Here is a 17,767-nt window from a genome sequence, read left to right as displayed (position 1 = left end):
TTTCTTTACGGCCGTCATCTTGAAAATCAGTAATTTTGTGCTAGAAATTTGGAAAAAAATTAAAAATGTATAAAAAATGTAATTATTCAAATTTTATTTTAAAAAATACATAAAAACGCTTTTTCATCCTCGGTTCGTACCCAATGAGGGCAAGATAAAAAATGGCGACCGATCCTTCCTCCACGGAAGCTGCCGATAGAGTGACCTCCCACCACTTATGCCAAGGTATATATATCGCCAGCTAGTATGACATCGTTTCCGATATCTTGTTGTCGTCTGCTAAAGGCCACCATCTTGTTTTAATCAGCTAGAGTGCTCTACCATTGTGTTCGTTTATTTTTTGTCCACTAGAATGCAGTATACATTTATTATTACTCAGGCATCCGCCATCTTACGATTTGGGCGCCATTTCGGAATTGTGTATACATTGACCGAGAAATTCGGATAAATTCCTAAATTGATCGATAAAACACTCATTAGTTAATTAATTAAATCGATACTTTATTCGACACTTGATTAATGAAAAAAAAAAAAGTAATTTAATTTAAAATATCACATAAGTGACAGGTTCTAGAAGTAAAACATTACAAGTTCTTTTATAAGCACCAAATTTATTACATAAATTCTACACTACTACAAGTACAAAAGAAGCAAATTATTTAAAAAGTAGATTACCTATAAAAATTATGTTCAAGATTTATTTTCACATTAAATTTTGTTTTTTTCAAGACACTATATAGCTGTAAAACCCGATTTTCTAGGATGAATAGTGAAATACTTAAAGCACAACCAACACACATAGATCATGCACTGATGTTTTATAACCTGAGGTCTCATAGTGGGGAGAAGTTTTTGATGTAACATTTGTGTGCAGTATTGCTTTCATTTGCCAACAGCAACAAATCGAGATGAACTTTACTTTCTTGATTAGTTACCTGCACTGGGCACACCAAACTATCCCCATTTAGCGCATACACATTAACTGAAACTTCAGGGTTACGTTTTACAAAAATATTTATCTGAATTAATGGTGGTGGATAGTACAGAGATTCAAAGTCATACTTATTCTTCAACGCATAAGACATCATGTAAACACGGTTTTGATTACTTTTCTCGACAAATCTTGCCAAAATACTCAATTTAAAACAAAATTGATCGTTCAATTTTAGGCAATTGAATACTGCTTGTTTGTTGACTTCCGACTCAGAAAAAGCTATAAATGATAATGTCTGATGGTATGGAATCATACTAGCACTTGTTTATATTCCTATGCACATCTTCTAGTGACTTCCCAGACTGTTACAATGCGAAAAAACCTTATCGCAATTGTCACACTTATATGTCTTCCGAGAGTATGTCAGAGACCTACTGCAGGCTATAAGATGCCTTTTCAAGATATCATGTCGTTCAAATTGTTTATTTCACTTGTTGCATTAAATCAGTGTGTTTTGTTCAATATTTGAACATCTGCTCCTTTCGGGTCTGCACGCACTTGAAGTGGTGGTAAATTATATACCACAGTATTTGACTGGTGCGATGAACTTTCGTAGTTCTTTGAAGTCTGCAATGTTGCTGGCGAAACTTCATTCGATGGAACAGCACAAGTCAATGTCGGTATCACATATTGCAACGAAATGTCTGCAGTTGGTGTCAAGGTCGTTCGGAATCCCGCAGCTGCCAACACCGCTGCCATTGAGCTCTCCGCAGCCATCGACGTAGCTGTAGTCGTCATCGGTGCCATCAAGTCCCCGATGTTGATGATAGATCGTCCATCAAGGTCAACAATGGAACAGCAACCAAATCTCACTAACTTACTGAAGAGAGCCGATCTGTACTGAACCATGGCCAGAGGTGAACTGGAGTCCTGTCGTCTGAACCTCACTTATATATCCGCAGCCTATTGGTAACCTACATGAGTCAAGATATTAACTTTATTTATTAATTATTATTTTATTTGGTTAGTATTCAGATAACTTAAACTTCTAGATATAAAAACACACAAGTTCAAGTTTTACATATAGATTTTGGAAATTTACACAATGCACATTAAGTTAGGGCATTAAGCATTTTCATAAGCAAAATCATTAACGCTGCACGAACTGTCTCGTCGACTCCGAGTAATGTTTATTCTACCCCGGTTCCAACTGGTTTGTAAATTCTGATTCCACCTGGTTCGCTAGTCTCGGGTTCAGGAACATAGGATTCTAACTGGTCATTTTCTGCGCCGACGACAACACCGGTGAGACATGAACGATGACCTCTGTGACCACGGCTGCGCCTGGGCTTTGAATCGGTGCTTGTTGAGACAGGTTCACTGCCTGAACTATGACAAGACGCACTTCATTTGGACATCTGTGTAGATGCATTGTAGATCGCACCTGTTGCATCACGTCCATGTTAAGTGTTGCACGTGCAGACGAGACGACTACCTCGGCGATGCTAGCAGAAAGGATTGTGTGCGGTCTCGTGTGATAGACGGCACAGTTTCCAGGTACGCAACAATCTAATAGCTGCTGAGTCAGTTCGTAGTACAAAGGAAAGAGCGAAAACCGCCAGTGCTTAGAGCCTCCTTCACAGGTTTCCGTATATGTGCGCAGATAACCAGCATCCCAGTAGCTGTACTCGACACTGCTGAAGCTAGATCTTACGTTCGCGTACACGTTGGCAGGATGAAACGAAAACTCTGCGTGCAGGTCGGAAAAATACTGAAGGAACGAACAGTTGCACTTCTTTTATATATTCAGGCTCCTAAACGAACTGTGAGTGCCAATTCCACATAGTCTGCGAGTTTGTACAGGCACATACTCTTTGAAACCTGTCGTATAGCTACACGCCATACATTGCACTAAGCTTGCGAAGGGAAGGACAGCTGTAGTCTGTTTGCAGGTCTACAATTTCCACTGATGCTTTACACAACTCGCACAGCCATTTCTTCCACTTAGGTCCTACTACATAAATCATGCCACTTGAATTCTGCAGTAGCAAATCGTCTAGAGATTTTTACACTTGATGGTATGACATTTAAGCTTCGTCCCACTCCAGACCATGGTAGTATTTGCATAGGGGAAGGCACTGGACGCAGTGGGTAATGGTACGCAGGTCAGTATCTGGCTAAAGAAGAAGAGACGCACGCGGGAGCACTGGCACTACTATGCGGCGAAAGGAGTAACTTCGTTCTAGTCGAGTGGCGATGGCGTGCGGCTGAAGTTGTGTCGGATATTTGTGTTTTTTTAAATCGGAGATTTTTCCAATAAGATCCTGCATTCATTGCATTCGAGGTAAGGAAAAAACTATGTACTTTTGAGGAATTTTAGATGTTTATAAATAATTAGTGGTGTTTTTGTTATAACTTAACGCGGCGAGGGCTTGTACTTTGCGATCGTTTCAACTGTGACTGTCAGTAAACTGACATGGCGTCGTTTGGGGTATTCGTACGCAGGGATGCGTACCAGTTCCCCATCTGCGTTTCATTCACCTGTGCGAAATTTAGTAACTGTTATGTTTAAATGGATCATATCAATGGTTTTGTACATTATGAAAATAACAAACAAATATGTAAACTAACTTCCCCAGTTACAAAACCATCGACATCAAGGACTGCAGGGACCAGGAAGGCGCCGACACGAAAACGGCGTTCAGAAATTCTAACAGCCACTCCAAGAAAAAATAGTGCTGGAAGAAGTGGAAACAAAGAGGAAAAATAAAAGGAAACACAAGCTGAACATGATACAGGAAGCTAAAAAATGAAAAAGAAGAAAACCAAGAAAAATATTTTCAGCGATTCGTCCGTTTCTTCTTGCAAAAAAAAAAATACAAAATATCTTTGTCAAGATGATGACATTAAAGATTTGGATATGGTGGCTTCATCTTTCCAACCAAAATGGCACTAATGAGATCTGTATGTTTTGTGGAGAGTTTGTTAAGGACAGAGAACTGTGGTATCGCTATGGCAGGTGTTCGGGCTGGGTCCATTCAGACTGTAGTGCTGCAGAAAATCATTCAAATTTTGTATGTGATTTTCGTCAAGTGAAAGTATTATTATTTCAATAACTTTAATGCTGAAATAGTCTACTTCTTTGTCAAATAAAAACTGTGTTTAGTTATTTTGAAAGAAAATTTAATTTTAACCATATATTTGCATCTATGGTTTGTCAGTGCTAAGTGTGTTGTTTTGTGTTAGCTCTTCATATTTGTTCAATAACAACGCAAATAATTAGTAAGCTACGTTCTAAACTATATATAATTTCATTCAAGTACCTACAAAAATATTTTAAAAATACTTAACTGCAAGCTTGAATTAGCGAATATGAAAAATAAAAAAAGATAAATATCAAATCATGTTTTTATTTAATTTGAAAAGAAAATAAATTTTTATGTCCCCAGTATAGTACAAATAGTCTATTTTGTTATTTAGGTTCATTGTCATATTTTAAAAAAATTATATTTCCATTCAGGGAATATTCGGGAAAATTTTTATGCACCAGAATTGGCATAGAGGGTAATAGTAGGTACGCAACATAAATTTAGTGCGTACGATTACCCCCTCAAGTCGGGTAATCGTACGCAATACATATTTTAATAGTTTAAGTAAAAAAACCACACTTCGCTTTTAAACAAAGTACTAATACTCGGCTATATTTAAACTGACTTAATGTCGCTTTGCTACAAATTAATTACATTGCTTTTTAAATTTTATTAACAGAAATATAATGTGCCAAAGTTAAGAGCGCGCAGTTACCCCGCCTTCCCCTAACCGTTTTTTCGAACGTTTACATTTTTCCTGCTGTTGTCCTCGTATGTTAAACTTATCTCCTTGAGCACGAATCCGTGTTGGCTCTGGAAACCTTACAGGTTGCAGTACATCTTGACGCTAGCAATTATCGTTCGTAACTAAATTAATGTCACAACGAAACAGTATTTATGAAAGAATTTTCACAAGCTTGTCTCGACAGTTGTACGATGCAAGCCTATAGCTTTGAATATATATACTGTATAGAAGTCGCGAGTGGATAGGATTTACTCTATGTTTTTCAGAAGCGCATGATGAGCAGCTTGGGAACTTCACCGCTGCAGTGCGCTGCCGTAACGCCCTGTATCGTCTTAGTTGTTATTTACATGTTAGAGCGCAGCGCTGTCGCCCGCTGTCATTCCCCGCACCCCTCACCCATCATTCACTGCAGCTCAACGTCGTTCAACGGGAGGGGGAAGGGGTGTTTTAAGAGTTCGGCACTTGTCCGCTAGGGACCACCACAAGTCGATGCCCTAGAGATGGTGGCGATTGTGGCGGTGAATTAACCAACTACCTCAAAACCGTATTAGAAATTTTAACCTGGGCTGGTGACTTCTATACAGTATATATATTCAAAGCCTATAGTGAAGTATTAGACAAAAAGTATAGGTGTTTTATGGAATATTTCCACTTGTCGATATCTCAATCCGGTGTTTTATTTTATTTGATTATCCTGTTTGGAAACATCGAACACCATTAAGGGAGCCTTGTTTTTGAAACTGTCGGGATTCAGTATCGGTGACTGTCCTTGACCATAGTATGCTTTCTGAATCTTAGCATAAATTTTATAAGCGAGAATAAATCTTCCGTTTTTAAAGTCCACGTTAATATCAACATACGAGTATCTTTCCCTGTTAAAAAAATTTTTTACACTACGTATTTGACAGTTATCCAATACAGAGCGGCTCACTCCTGCATTGAGCTTTCTTAAGGTCTGAAGACTGACGATGATGTATCTTGGGTTTTCCGTGGCGAAGTTGGACTTTACTATCCAATTGATACTTGACACGCTGGAAACCAGGCAATCCAGGATAATTTTTCAAACTCCAGGTTCGAAATAGTACATTAATGTTCTTGCCATTTCTGTGTTCTTCAGCATCTTGATATATTCAACCGTGCTCCCTTGGATGTGAGGCAGCATCCATGTGATATACTGTAGTGTTAGAGAGACATCTTGAGGGTTTTCTGCAGCATCAACAAATGCATTAATGTGCATGTTGGCTAGAAGCAGTACGAGCTCTTGTTTCGAATTAATGATTATTTGTTTGTAGTCCTCTGCGAATCCAAGGGGCATTGACAAAGGAACACCAACTTCGAACTTTCCTTCCGCATAATCAGGAAGCTTATATTCATTCTCGAGAGCCCAGCCAGCCATCTTTACAGCAGATAGATCTTTTGGCATGAGCGACAGGTAATTTTTCATAGCAGATGTTAAACCTACATCTCTCATCTGGTCTACCTCGATGCCATTGGGTACATATGTAATGCTCTCGATTAGGTAAAGAATACTATTGCAGTATATTATTATCATTGTTGGATGCATGCCATCCACTGTGTTCAGTATACCTGTTCTACATTAAAATGACTGTAAAGGAAAAGTAGAGATTTCTTGGTGCTGTTCCGCAAAGCGTTCTTCTGGAGATAGTGCATATGGTCCGAGCAGGAAAGGCTGGTACACGTGCAATTCCATTTTCGTAATGCTGTCATCAAAAATGTCTGGATTTTCTATGTTAAGGATTTCGTCTTCCATATTTTTTCGTTACTTGACCAATAATAAGGTGATACTTTATGCTGGAAAGTGTAAATGCACCAATATCTGGTAGAAACCTGATCTTTTTCATTCCAATGCGATTTATTTTATATCTGTTCGGTGTCACAAACTTTATGCCTATCGTTTCAAGTGAAGACGTAATGATATTATTTCTTCCTGAAAATTCACCAAGTGTCCTTGTTTGTCAATGATTCTGATGACAACTTCGTGCGCACACTTCACGACAGCTGGAACTTAAATGATACTTTGTGGTACTTCAACAAGTTTATAACATGGCGGGACATTTGGTGAAAACTCCTGCAGAAAGTTGTTTAATCTTCCACTGAGATATGTTCCACTTGTCAAATTACAGTTTATTCTTACGACATTCACAAACAATATGTTTACTGCATGCATAGATACGTATGTCCTTCCTTCATCATAAACCTTTGGTTTTAATCCGATAATCTTTTCTACAGTACCAGGTTTCGTAAAGTTGACTTGTGCACTGCGTGCTAGAATGCTTTGTTGGGATTTCCTCGAACTTGAAAGTCTATATCCTTTGGTAACATTTCCCTGATGTAATATGCAATGTCGTCCGTTGCATAAGAGCCTTCAGGTAACTGTATTTCTTGAGTGATACCATCACTTTTGAGGTAGAAGAAAATGCAAATTTTCTTAATCGATATTCGATATGGCATTATACGTTTGAAAATCTACGAGTCTGTTACACCATTTAAAATTGAAAATTGAAAATTGTGTAATGTGTATTTGTTTATCATAAGTAGGGGCCAGGAAAACTAGCAGCTGGCAATAGATGGTATTTTGTGCAAATTTACTCTAAAGTTTCTTTCCTGTAATTTCCAACATAAATGCTATTTCTGCAAATTTTCTGGCCAAATTATTTTAAATTTCCCCTCCCTCCAATATGTTGGTCAGTAGTGTGTCACATAGCAACTATACATAGATTTTTTGACAGTTTTAAAATTATTGTACAAAAGGTATCTTCTTAAACATAGAAATAACCCTGCCTCATACAGTTTTTTATCTGACTGTGTCTATATTCATACTTAGCTGTTTGTGTATGACACATGTATAATTATTTTTTTTTTTATATTTGTAGAGTGGAAATGATAATAGAGCTAAGTGCCAAAAAGTTGTTTTTAAGATATTTAATAAAAACTGTCCCTACATCCCATTTATGTTTTAATTCATTTCAAAAATAGTATAGCATATCTTAGTCCACACATTGTTATACTGAACAAGTTAACAACGCATTGGTATTGCATAATTTAGAGAAATACACCTACAAATTATGTTCAATTGGAAAAGAGGTAAGTACCACAACAAGGGCCCTGCAAATGGTGCTATGTGCCACAAAGTTGTCTGTAAAAATAATGACCGAAATTATACTAATAGTTTACAGATTATTGTTTCGAAATATATTTTTTATTTATAATAGAATACCCAGCCCATACATAAACACGATAATGTGCACATAAAATACTTACAAACACTAATGTTAAAAAAAAACACATGTTTAAATATTGGCAAAGAGCTAAGTGCCACAACACTTTTCCTACCAAAGGTGTTATGTACATAAGCTAAATGAGCAAAGTGCCACAGTAATGTTTCTTTATTGTTGACAGCAGAGTACACTATGAATAAAGACATATACATTATCACAAATAAATTCAAGTAAAAGGATTTATGTTTGTAGATTGTAGATTGTAGTACGGTGCAAAAAATAAACCATTTGAATGTAACATCTCAGAGGTGGCAAAACTCTTATTATAGATTGTGTTATACACCAACATGTTTACTGGAGTGAAACCATGGCTGTACATCACACTGTAAATGTTTATGAACAAACACTGCGATAAAAATCTTTGTTTTCTTCATCGACATAGTCAATCATAGTCAGCAAGTCCCGTTTTTTAGCTTCAGGCAGTGGCACACTCGCTGGTAAGCTGGTGAATTCGGTGGATACAATGTCTGCAACTGTGGGTGGGAAATGGACTGCCGCAGCTCTGGTGCTTGACCAGACAACATAAGTGATATCAACATGATTGATTTGTTTTCATCTCTGTACAGTTATTTTATAAGCAGAAATTTTTTTTGTTAGCTTTATATATATTTTTAGTTAAAAAGCGTAGTCACAAGTGACCACAGTTTATTTTGTTGTGCGACAGTTCGGTTTCGTAGATGTTGAACCATATAGTGGCAAGGACCACGCACCATCTAAGTTATGGTGGAAGTAGTAAATGTCATAGTATTCGGTCATTTTTCCAGACTCTATGTATGCTACCCATTGCGTGCCACAATCTGTAGATAAGTCAAAATTAATAATAGCACACTCACGAGTCTTTGGCTTACTAGGTAAAGTGTCTCGCATAAACAGCTTCGGATATTTGTTATTTTCAGTTTTCAAGCGTACTTGATTAAATCTAAATTAATAGGCGGACCTATCGGCTACAAACTTACGATAAATTTACTCGTTTCTTTCTCATTTGTGAGGTTGCAAGTAGAGACCTGCGCCGTTTATTTTACCCATCGCAATGGCTTCCATGTTGGCATTGTGTCATTGAGTTTCCATTAATGCTTCCGCTCATTTTTTGAAGTTTTGACTGACCGCACTATACCAGTAGTCGCACCGATGTGACCACCGAGAGCACCAAATACAGGCAAAATCAAAGGAAGAAATCCTCCAATAATCTTATTGTCGAGAGTCTGTATTCTTGGCTTGGCTTTTTGCACACCAGCACCAGGCTTACGTTTGGTTTTGCGTGAATTAGTCTTTGACTTGTTGGAGCTGGCTGGACTAGTGCCAATCCCTAATTTCGTCTTGGCCTTCATAATTTTGGATACACCCCACGCCGCGAATTTTTTTCTCCTGGTCCCGCGTTCGTCATTATTTGTATTTTTGGCTACCAGTGCCAATATCTCGTCAGCTGGGTGCCTTGATTCTAGATCCTTGCTAAGGGAGTAGGCAATATCGTGCTGCTTGAACTATTGGTTGAGAGAATTAATACCCACGTCACCTCGAGCTAGTCGTTAGGCTAATTTAGTGCCGGGGCTGCAGAACCTGTAGCCGGGAATGTGTAGCTCGATTGTTTATCACCAAGTTCACGAGTGCTGCACAGAGGTGTTTTTGTTCTTATCTTTTCGAGTCATTATGCACAACTGACCATAAAGTATAAATGTCTTTGCTTTGGCACATTACGCAAAATTACGTTTTTTGTGCGTGTGAAATGCGACACGGCTCGTTATTGCCTTGTACAGAGCGATGCTTAATGGCTGGTACATCCAACTTTGGAAAAACGTGTGTTCTACTGAGTTTGCTGGAAGAACCAAACGGCCTTAGGTTCGAAAAATTTTACTTTTATTCCAAGTCTGTGCAACAGCTAAAGTACCAGCATCTAGCTACGGTTCTACAATCAGTGGATGGCCTGTAGTATTTTCGAATTAATGATAATGCAGATGTGGTGCCTCCTTTTCTTTGATGTAATGTGTGAGATGAAAGGCATAATACAAGAGTTATTTTCTATGGACAGACACGCCAAAGTAGACTGACTTGATGTAAGTTTTTGGACATACGCCATTGCTAAGTAATGGCGTATGTCCAAAAACTTACATCAAGTCATGCGCTCCCATTGCACAAATCTTTTTAAGATAACATAAAGTAGACTGAGCTCACCTGTGTCAGACGTACAGTCGTATTCCAAAACATCTCCTACGATACAATGCGAATGTCATAGTACTTTTTCGCATGGACGAATTTAATTTACGTCTCGCTTATGATAATCATGTAATCACCGACATGGCTTTCCAGGAATTCAAAGACATGTTCTCATTGTTTTTAAAAGCGAACATGGATTCCTAGTTATAATGAAGGACTGGCCTCTATATTAAGGCATGTACAGACAAGGTTTCGATCAGTTAATCGTCAAACATTAGTAATAGCATTTCGAAATTCGGTCGTAGCAGTCGAGACTTATGTACTGCTCTCATGTCTCGCGACGACGATATCCGCAAATACATTTTTCACTACTTGCTCAAAAAGTAGAAAATGTGAAAACGAATTACCATAGTACCTGCTAGCCATCGACCAACGCGTAGAACTTTGGATTCTCGAATTCGCGACATGATCGAAGTATCCAACCCACAAAGACGCGATGATTAGAGGACTTTACAAAGTTGTCTGAATTCATTACTTAGTCACTTGGCAACAAAATCGGCCAAAAACAAGAAAGAAGCTTCTGTGGACGAATAAAAAAAGTATTATAGGAAGACTTGCAAAATATTTTTAGCCAGTACAATGTCGCATTTGACCAGTGACCTTCATCGAGCTATTTTAACTGTTCGTAAAACATATCTACTTTCTAGAAGAATCAGAATTTCAGGTGAGATGGAAAATGAAGAGATATTTAAATCAATCACTAGTCGTCTCGATGAAATTAAAATAAGGAAGATCCAACCATCAATGTGAAAACAGAGGTTGATGACGAAATTCCAACTGTAAAGAAGAGGAAATATGAGCCAGATCGAGAAGAAGCGGACTTTGTGACTACAGAGTCAAGATAAAATTACAGAAAAGAGTAAATCAAGTTAATTCAATGGACTGGCCATACCTGATATCTTTCACGAGTCGGAATATTGACACGACCTACGAAGTAGTGAGAAAACATAATGGGTGGTTCCTCGGTGCTAAAGAAATATACTTTTTACCTGGAAATATCGTGCGCATAGAAGAGTCAAAACGAACGGGACTCCAGATCTGTATGAATTGCTGTTTCGCAGGGAGCCTAAGGATATTCTCACAACGATTTAAAAGAGTAAACATAACTGCTAGAGCTAACCAATGCAATTTCGCGTTAACGATCCGGAAATTGGCATATATAAAGACGAAGATCATGAAAAAATCGACATTCTCGCTAATCTCTTCAGTGAACTAACAGTACATAGTGAAGGTTTAAAAAAGCTAGAAAGTGGTCGGAACTTTGACTTAGTGTATTGGGCGACCCCAATGAATTAGTTGATCGTCTTAGACACATGCTACATTCTTCGCTAAGTGCAGGAAACTATTTGCACATCAACGAAATTGTTTCCATACTCTAAGGCCCTCCTCACACGGGGATACTGAAGTTGCCTACAAAACGATCGCTGGTAGCCTGGAGACTAGGCAACTGTGTGACTGGGTGACTCTAGTCGCCCGTTATCTTCACACGACGCTACTAAAATATCAGAGACTGGGAGGAAAAAATGCATCGTGAGTACAGCCCGAGTATCTTGTGGAACCGTGAAGTGCCTATATATTGTATGTAATGTCCAGTGATAACAGCAGTGACGATAGTGATATTGTTATCCAATATTATCAACATTATAGAAAACGAAGTAGGAAAAGATTGTGGGTTCATCCATATATAGAAAGGAACATTAATTGTAGATTATTTGTCGCGGCCAAAGAATTGCAAGAGACAGACTCAAAATTCATCGCTTTCTACAGAATGACGAAGGAGACTTACCAAATGTTAACGGAAATTGTTACACCTGCGATGTATTATAGGGATACCACTATGAGGGAATGCGTGAGCCCCGGTGAACGATTGCTGATAACTTTGAGGTAAGTAAGTTAAGAAATACAAATTATTACGAATTTTTGTTAAGGCACTTCTAAATGTTTCCCTTCAACACAAATCTATTTCTTTCCAAGTATTTTAACGTATATACTGATGCTTGGCGAATAAAAACAATGTATGCATTTTAACTTGAGGCCGCAATTACTTATTTTATCTGTGGAAAATGGCTGTTGTATGGATCTTAAGAATGTGCACTTTAACGTTAACAGGTTAAATAATCTAAAGTTATTTATACCCAAGTATTCCAGTCAACTGAAAGGTGAAAGTATAAACATATCTTATGCATAAATTCATTCCAATGTTTAATTCAAATATACCTAAGAAATACACATTCAAATAATGTACTGCAAAAGAAAAAATGTATATATATAAACTATTTAAAGAATACCCATTACACAAACATTCAAATCATGACTGTAAACACAAAAATAAACAACATAATAGAGATAAAAACACGTACACCAAAGTTATATGTTTACACACCCAACAAAACATCACATCACATTATGTTCCTGCTCATATTGTAAAGTCTCTTGGATGACTTCAAAATACTGTTGCCTTTCAGTATCTTGTACTTTCTGTGGAATAGTTTGATTTCCAGGCGACGAACAAATTGAAGCATTATCTGTAGCCAACGATGAATGCGTGGAAACACTGTAGGAGTAAGTTGGGGTCTGTTGGTAAGCTGGTACGTGTTGGTGCATGTCTTTTGGATTCGTGATGTCATCAATAAGCTGCAGAACCCTACGTCGGAATGATTTCATTTGTGCATCTGTCAAAGGTTCGATTTCTGGTAAAAGGCTTAGAAGAAACGACTTTTTTACTTGCCTATCATCGTTTGAATTCGATTCAAGTTTCCTTTTCTTTGCATTCATGTATTCCATAAAGGACTTGTCCACTTCCGTCACTGTTTGCTTTTTACGCTTTGATAAATTATCTTTTGGGTTGGAAAAGGGATCATGAGTCATTTGTTGGGAATGATGAGCATGTTCTTGCGAGAAGTCAGTATTTGGCAGCATAGGTGAAGGAAGGGAAAGTTGTGGTGTTGTAGTTAGTATTGCGTTATCTGAGATATATTCCTCCTCTTCAGCCGCAACGTCTTCCGTATTTTGTGTTGGGTCAGATGAACTGTGTTCCAGGTTTTGTTCATTGATGACTTCTGGCAAATTCCCCGATGGTGTACCAAGCGTTTTTATGAATGGTAGGGTAAATTTCATTGCCTCCGATAGATAATATGGTTTCTTATTTTTGGAACTTGAACCACTTGGAGGTGGCTTTATGTGACGGACAAAAACTGAACGGAGATTTTTCCATTTTTCTTTGCATTCGTTAACTGAAAACAAACAACATTGTTCACATAAATATAAATCGTTGCAATGGATGAATTCCTAACTAATTTACAGTAAACAAAAAACAAATACAAAAGTGAAGTAGTATTAAGTATAATCCAGATATATACAACATATGTTTATTATTTGAAGAAAAAATATATAAATGGTACATGGGGAATGTATTATGAAGTAAAATTTAATTTAACTTTGTTGCAGGTATTTGGCAACAGGAGGTACATTTGTATCGCTGTCGATGTACTTTGCTAGAGGAGAAAGCACAGTTATCAACATCATACGAGAAACTACCAAATTAATTTGGGAATCGTTGAAAGAGTCCTACATGCCTGTCCCAGGAGAAGAAAAGTGGAGAATGATAGCACAGCGTTTCTATTCACTGTGGAATTTACCCAATTGCTTGGGTTCATTGGACGGTAAGCATATTCGAATAGAAAAATTACCTGGAACTGGCTCAAGTAACTTTAATTACAAAATGTATCACTCAATAGTGCTGCTGGCTAGCAGTGATGCAGATGGTTTCTTCACTCTTATTGAAACTGGCTATGCAGGTAGAAACAGCGATGGAGGAGTGTTTCGCGCATCAGCTGTCAAACACTGGATTGCAAATGGAGGACTAGACATACCACCGCCTTCACGATTACCAGATGACGACAATGAGATTGACTTTCCTTTTTACTTTGTTGGAGATGAGGCCTTTCCATTGTCACAATATTTGCTGCGTCCTTACCCTCAGAGAACACTTGATGATGTTAAAAGAATATTCAATTACAGATTGAGCAGAGGACGGAAAACAGTGGAGTGCGCTTTCGGAATGATGGCAGAAAAGTTCCAAGTGTTGAACACTGCTATTCGCTGCCGAACTACGGAAAGAGTGGTTGATGTAATAAAATCTGTCTGCATTCTTCACAACTTCATTCGGAAAAGTGAAGGTATTAAATATTTTGCTGGTGAACCATTTGGCAACTCAGAAACGCCCAACATCAATCCACAGCCACTAGAAGACCTAACGTTACATGATCGGTCTACTGCTCATGAAGTGCGGAATTACTTGGCAAACTATTTTCTAACACCCCGGGCTTCTGTTCCATGGCAGTGGAAATACTGTTACAATAACTAATTAGGTATTAAAGTATTTCATGTGTTTTTGTAGGTTACTGTGAGTATGACAACAACTTTGAACATGTGGTAAGTTTTATCGAAGTTCGTAAAAACCATGCGTAATTCCCTTGGGAACCAAGAAAAGATATCAATAGAAAGTAATTTTTATACGTTACAAACGTTTTAGAATAAGGTATTTCTTCGAAGGACGAATAACCATTGTATAAAAACTATATTTCTTTTACTAATAATGTATTTGTGAGATACTAAATATAAAACATGCTGTTTACATATACATTTTGGTTTTTCACAAGTTAGTTTATTATGATAGATATTTTATATCTAATTATTGTTGTTTAAGATATTGTCAACTTACCTGTGAGTTGCACTTCTTTTGCGACATCATTCCATGCTTTGTCAGTCACATCCTTTTTTGAATACCCTTTCAACTTGTAGTTATAGAGTTCTGGGTGTTTCTCAACTTCGTTTACAAATTTGATATTAAACGCCTGCTCGCCCATTGTTCGCTACAATACAGTATCGCGCCGCGTAGGCTACTGGAGTAGCGTGGAGACCAGCATGCTGAGTCGCCGGGATTTACGTTGCTTACGACTTCCAGTCTCCGCCACTCCAGTATCGCCGTCTGAGTGACGCCATGCCTATCTACATGACGAGTCGCTCGGTCGCCGAGTCTCGCGGTATCTAAGCAACTTCAGTATCCCCGTGTGAGGAGGGCCTAAGAACGGAAGGAAACCGGCTACATACAATGAGTCAAATTGGAATCGCTCACGAACTTCATGTTCCTGATAGACGAAAATACCTTCGATTCCAAGTCATAGTTCGCGGAATTATTTATTTATTTCAGGTGGACCTGTTGAGATACCATATTTCCTACTGATTAAAGGTTTCAAGTACATGTTGACAGTCATCTATGTGTATAACAAGTTGGCTTGGGCTAGACCTTTAAAATCAAAGACTGCAACTGACATAGCCAAAGCTATAGCCAATATTTTTTTTGTGATGGCAGTGTACTGACACATCTACAAACGGATCTCAGTAATGAATTCTACAATGTGACCTTCAAGGCTTTGATGAAGAAGTATGCCATCATACACTATTCTACATTAAGTAATGTCAAAGTCTCCAATATCGAATGGTTTAAAAGAACTTTGCGCATCAAGATGTGGCGACAGTTCACGGCTAACGAAAATTACAAGTGGCTTGATATCTTGCCGAAAATAACAAGCGAATACAATTCCACAGTACATTCTACCACAAAAATGAATCCTAAAGATGTAAAAGATGATGTGTTGTTTGAACTGTTTTTCCAACAAAAAGAAGAAACATCTACGAAATCTTCAATCTAACGTCGGTGAAATTGTGCGAATATCCAAGCAGAAAGGCATCTTCGAGAAAGGTTTCACTGCCAACTGGAATCCCGAACATTTCCGTGTGACATATGTTCGTGAATCAGAGCTTAATACCTACTACCTCGAATATTTGGACCACAAGCCTATTTGTGGCGGCTTCTATGTCTAAGAGATTCAGCCTACGATGTGTACCGATACATATCTGGTGAAGAAGATTATAAAACGAAGAAATGGACGATCCTACGTCAAGTGGTGGGGCTTCCCACCTCGCTTTAATTCGTGGGTAGCGGATGCACAAATCGAGAAATGCTTAAGACTTTTTTTAATTTTCTTGTTTGGACCTGTAGTTGTGTAGATTTTATGTAATAAAATTTATGTTTGTAAATAACTTGCGGTTTTTTTTTAATTTCTTGAACCTCGTACTTTTGTGATTTTTTAATTAATAACATTTTTTTCCATTGACCTTGTATCAATTTAATCATTAAATTAATGAGTGATTTATCTGATAATTTTTGCATTTTTGTCCGAATTTCTAGGTTAATAAATACCAACTTCCATGATGGTCGTCATAACGGCTTACTGGTGGCTGGTATATGTGGAAATAAAGCCTATTTTATGATTTCGATAATGATTGATTGAAATTGTTATTTTTTACATTAAATTATTTTTTTGCACCGCCCAGAGATTAGACCAAGGACAGGAACTAATCAAATCAGGAGTAAATTAATTTCAAATTTATTTAATGGTTTTTTTGACATTTTTCCCGAATTTCTGTATTAATTATTACAGATTTTTCATAATGGCACCCAAATTCAAAGATGGTGGGTACCACAGTAATAATAAATGATCACTGCACTCTAGTGGGTAAAAATCAAACTTACATATCGGCAGCACACTCTAGCAGACGAAAATAAGATAGAGGCCTTTAGCAGACGAAATCAAGATGGCGGACTTAACATCTTACTAGCTGACTATATATATATATGTATATATATACCTTGGCATTACTGGTGTAATGTGAGTCTGCCGGCAGCTTCTGTGGAGGAAGGATCTTTCGCCATTTTTTGTCCTCAAGGGTTTAATCCAGGGACCAGATGAATTTTTTTAATAATATTTTATTAAAAAATGATTGATTAATTTTTTTGAGTTGTTAGATTTTTTTTCAAATTTCTAGTATAAAAATTACGGATTTTCAATATGGCGGCCGTAACGAAAATTGCTATGGTGACCACAAAATTCAAAATGGCGGAAAGTTCGAAAAAACCAATTGGCGGAAAGTTTGAGAAAAGAAAATGGCGCATCCCAGATGGCGGACCAAAAATGGCCGTCGTGGTCAAATTCAAGGGTCTAGGTCAACATCATCCAAGATGGCCACCGTGACGTCACAATCCAGGTGGCGGTCGGCACCACAGCACCACAGCCAAAAGCCACTGCCAGGAGCCCCTATTGTACACTACTTAGTATATTTATTTTAACTCATTAGAGGAAGAACAACTGCAATGTCTTTCTAAGAGATTTATGAGTAAACTAGTGAATTTAACCTACCTAAGATGTGAGCTAATGCCAGCTGCAAGTTAAAAACTACAATTGTCATTAAACTGGTTTTTGGAAGCCTTCAAGTAATTAGTTGTAACTGGGTTTACATGTTACTTACAAACTTGAACTTATGTGAAATAGGCCGCTGAAATATCGTCACTGTCGTGTTCTTACAATGTGGCAAGCATATGCCAGCATTCACTGCAGCACCTGAGCCTCAACACGCAAGAAAAACA

General features: G+C 37.7%; 2 protein-coding genes across 4 annotated transcripts in view; one reads left to right on the top strand and one right to left on the bottom strand.

Moving 5' to 3' along the window:
• Window positions 1–15,360, bottom strand: part of LOC134543382 (uncharacterized) — a 35,883-nt gene extending 20,523 nt beyond the window's left edge. The window contains exons 1-2 of the mRNA XM_063388365.1: window positions 15,002–15,360; window positions 12,737–13,511 (exon numbers count right to left, since the gene is read on the bottom strand). Coding sequence (XP_063244435.1) covers window positions 12,737–13,511; window positions 15,002–15,146 — 920 coding nt within the window. The 5' untranslated portion in view covers window positions 15,147–15,360. The remainder of the gene's footprint in view (window positions 1–12,736; window positions 13,512–15,001) is intronic.
• The window catches only part of LOC134527272 (frizzled-2), a 735,576-nt gene that overhangs the window by 369,533 nt on the left and 348,276 nt on the right, over window positions 1–17,767 (top strand). The gene's annotated exons all lie outside the window — the stretch shown is intronic.

This window comes from Bacillus rossius, chromosome 1, assembly GCF_032445375.1.
Source record: "Bacillus rossius redtenbacheri isolate Brsri chromosome 1, Brsri_v3, whole genome shotgun sequence".
NCBI classification, from domain to species: Eukaryota; Metazoa; Arthropoda; class Insecta; order Phasmatodea; family Bacillidae; genus Bacillus; species Bacillus rossius.
Note: the sequence above shows the minus strand (reverse complement) of the source record. Positions and strands in the feature narration are given on the sequence as shown.